Below are 2,482 nucleotides of genomic sequence, written 5' to 3'. Positions count from 1 at the left end.
AAAATATTAAGGCCAAAGTTATGGCTTTCATCACTTTACAGACAAATATGTTTTTAGTACTTCAGCCTCCAGTTCCAGGAATGGGCAGGCAGGTGACCCAGTTCAGGTGGGAGGGGGCTCAGTGAAATACATCCACTGTTGGGACCACACGAGGTATACCATTTTCTGCATGAGTGATAGCACAGATGTTAACCTCTGTAAACAGGTTTATCAAGCCAAGAGTATGGAAAGAAGTAACATGAGCTCTGGAGGAGACTTCATTCTGCTGGGGTTCTCTGACCGTCCAAAGTTGGAGACCATTCTGTTTTTCATTAACACAGTTTTTTACCTTCTGGCTGTGGTGGGGAACTCGACCATCATCTTTCTCTCCCTGGTGGACCCTCGACTGCACTTGCCTATGTACTTCTTCCTCTGCAATCTGTCCCTCCTGGACCTCTGCTACACGACTAGTAGCATACCTCAGATGCTGGTCAACCTCTGGGGGCCACACAAGACCATCACTTATGTAGGTTGTGTTGTCCAACTCTTTGCTTTCCTGTCTGTGGGGGGCACTGAGTGCATTCTCCTTTCAGTCATGGCTTATGACAGCTTTGTGGCTGTTTGCAAGCCACTCCACTACATGGCCATCATGCACCCACAGTTGTGCCTGCAACTGGCAGCCTTTGCCTGGCTCAGTGGGATCGCCAACTCTGTGCTCATGTCCCCACTGACCATGTCCCTGGGGCGCTGTGGCCAACGCCGCATCAATCACTTTGTGTGTGAGATGCCAGCCATCATCCGCATTTCCTGTGTGGACACCAGCCGCGTTGAAGGCTTAGCTTTCTTCCTGGCCATCCCCATTGTGCTGGTGCCTCTCACCATGATCCTTGTGTCCTACGGCTACATTGCAGCTGCGGTTGCACGCATCCGGTCTGCAGTGGGGAGGCGCAAGGCTTTCAACACCTGCTCTTCGCACATGGCGGTGGTGTCTCTCTTTTACAGCAGTATAATCTACATGTACATGCAGCCTGGGAATGTGGCCAGCCAGGACCAGGGCAAGTTCCTCACACTCTTCTACTGTCTAGCGACCCCCACTCTGAATCCTTTCATCTACACGCTGAGAAACAAAGACGTGCAAGGGGCCGTGCGCAAGGTTTTCAGGAAAGACAGTGGTGCATTGGACATGGGAGCGCACTGAGGGAGGCTGGCTTCCCAGCGCTCAGGTGCTTCGGGTCTGGGGAGACTGAGGTGCTCCAAAGCAGGGAAGGTGCACAGGGTGGTGCACAGACACTGAAGTGTGGGTGAAGGGGGTCTACTCTCTTTCAGGAGTCCTAAAGCAGTGTCTGCTTGTGGGGGCTGGACAGAACCCCTGACCTTCCAGGAGACAGTGTTAACCGCGGGAGATAGTGTGCTGGGGGGATGGGGGGATGCTACTTCCTCTCTGCTCAGTGGGGACAGGCATGACTTGTGGCTTGGATTCCAGAGACCCGTAATGTCACTCCCAAATCAGCCCTCAGGGAAGAGACAGCGGGGTTGAAGAAGTGTGTGCGCGTGTGTGAGGGCGAGACTGGGATGCTGACGGTCGATAGTTCCGGTCCATAAACCCTTTCAGTACAAACGTTCTAGACCCTCCTGGAGATGGTGCTGTTATTTCTGCAGGCTACTGTTGCCTGCTAACCCATGCCTTGCGCAAGTGGTTATTTAAAATTTAAAGTCCTATGCCACTTGTCAATCTAAATTAAGTCGACTTAATGAGCATTCAAGGCAACTAGCATTTAAAAGTTAGTTGGATTAACATGAAAGGGTATAGAACATTTCAGAGATGATTCCATAAGGTAGGGTAAGTCAGCTGTGTGTGTGTGTCAAATGTTTTCCTTACAGTGAACCATTGACACAGAAGTTTGAAGGTCACTGCCTTAAAGAGTCTTACTGGAACAAGCTCCCAAGCAGAGAATACATCTGCAGTGAGGGAAAAAAAAATAGGGATAGAATTATTATTTTCCTAAATACTCTTTAAAAAGTTTTTGAATTTCAGTTTACAGTATAATAATAATTTCAAGTGTAGAATTTAGTGATTCATCACTTCCATACAACACCCAGTGATCAAAAGTGCCCTCCTTCATCCCCATCACCGTTTTTTCCCATCTCTCACCCCGCCCCTCTAGTGACTATCAGTGTGTTATCTAGAGTGAAGAGTCTAGTTCTTGATTTGTCTCTTTCTCCTCTTTTCCCTCTGCTCATCTGTTTTGTTTCTTAAATTCCACATATGAGTGAGATCATGCGGTATTTGTCTTTCTCTGAGTGACTTAACATAATACCCTCTAGCTTCATCCACATCCTCACACCTCCATATAACACCTGGTGTTTATCACAAGTGCACTCCTTAATGCCCATCACTTGCTTAACCCATCCCCCAACTCCAACCCCTCTGGTCACCATCAGTTTGTTCTCTGCAATTAAGAGTCTGTTTTTTGGTTTACCTCTCTCTCTTTCTTTCTCTCTA

General features: G+C 48.3%; 1 protein-coding gene across 1 annotated transcript; it reads left to right on the top strand.

The window, feature by feature from the left end:
• The first annotated feature begins 223 nt into the window (after positions 1–223).
• LOC132027655 (putative olfactory receptor 2W6) lies at positions 224–1,177 on the top strand. The gene has a single exon (XM_059416420.1). It carries the CDS (start codon positions 224–226, stop codon positions 1,175–1,177), a length of 954 nt encoding a protein of 317 aa, XP_059272403.1.
• The last annotated feature ends 1,305 nt before the right edge of the window (positions 1,178–2,482 follow it).

Source organism: Mustela nigripes, chromosome 12 (assembly GCF_022355385.1).
Source record: "Mustela nigripes isolate SB6536 chromosome 12, MUSNIG.SB6536, whole genome shotgun sequence".
NCBI classification, from domain to species: domain Eukaryota; kingdom Metazoa; phylum Chordata; class Mammalia; order Carnivora; family Mustelidae; genus Mustela; species Mustela nigripes.
Note: the sequence above shows the minus strand (reverse complement) of the source record. Positions and strands in the feature narration are given on the sequence as shown.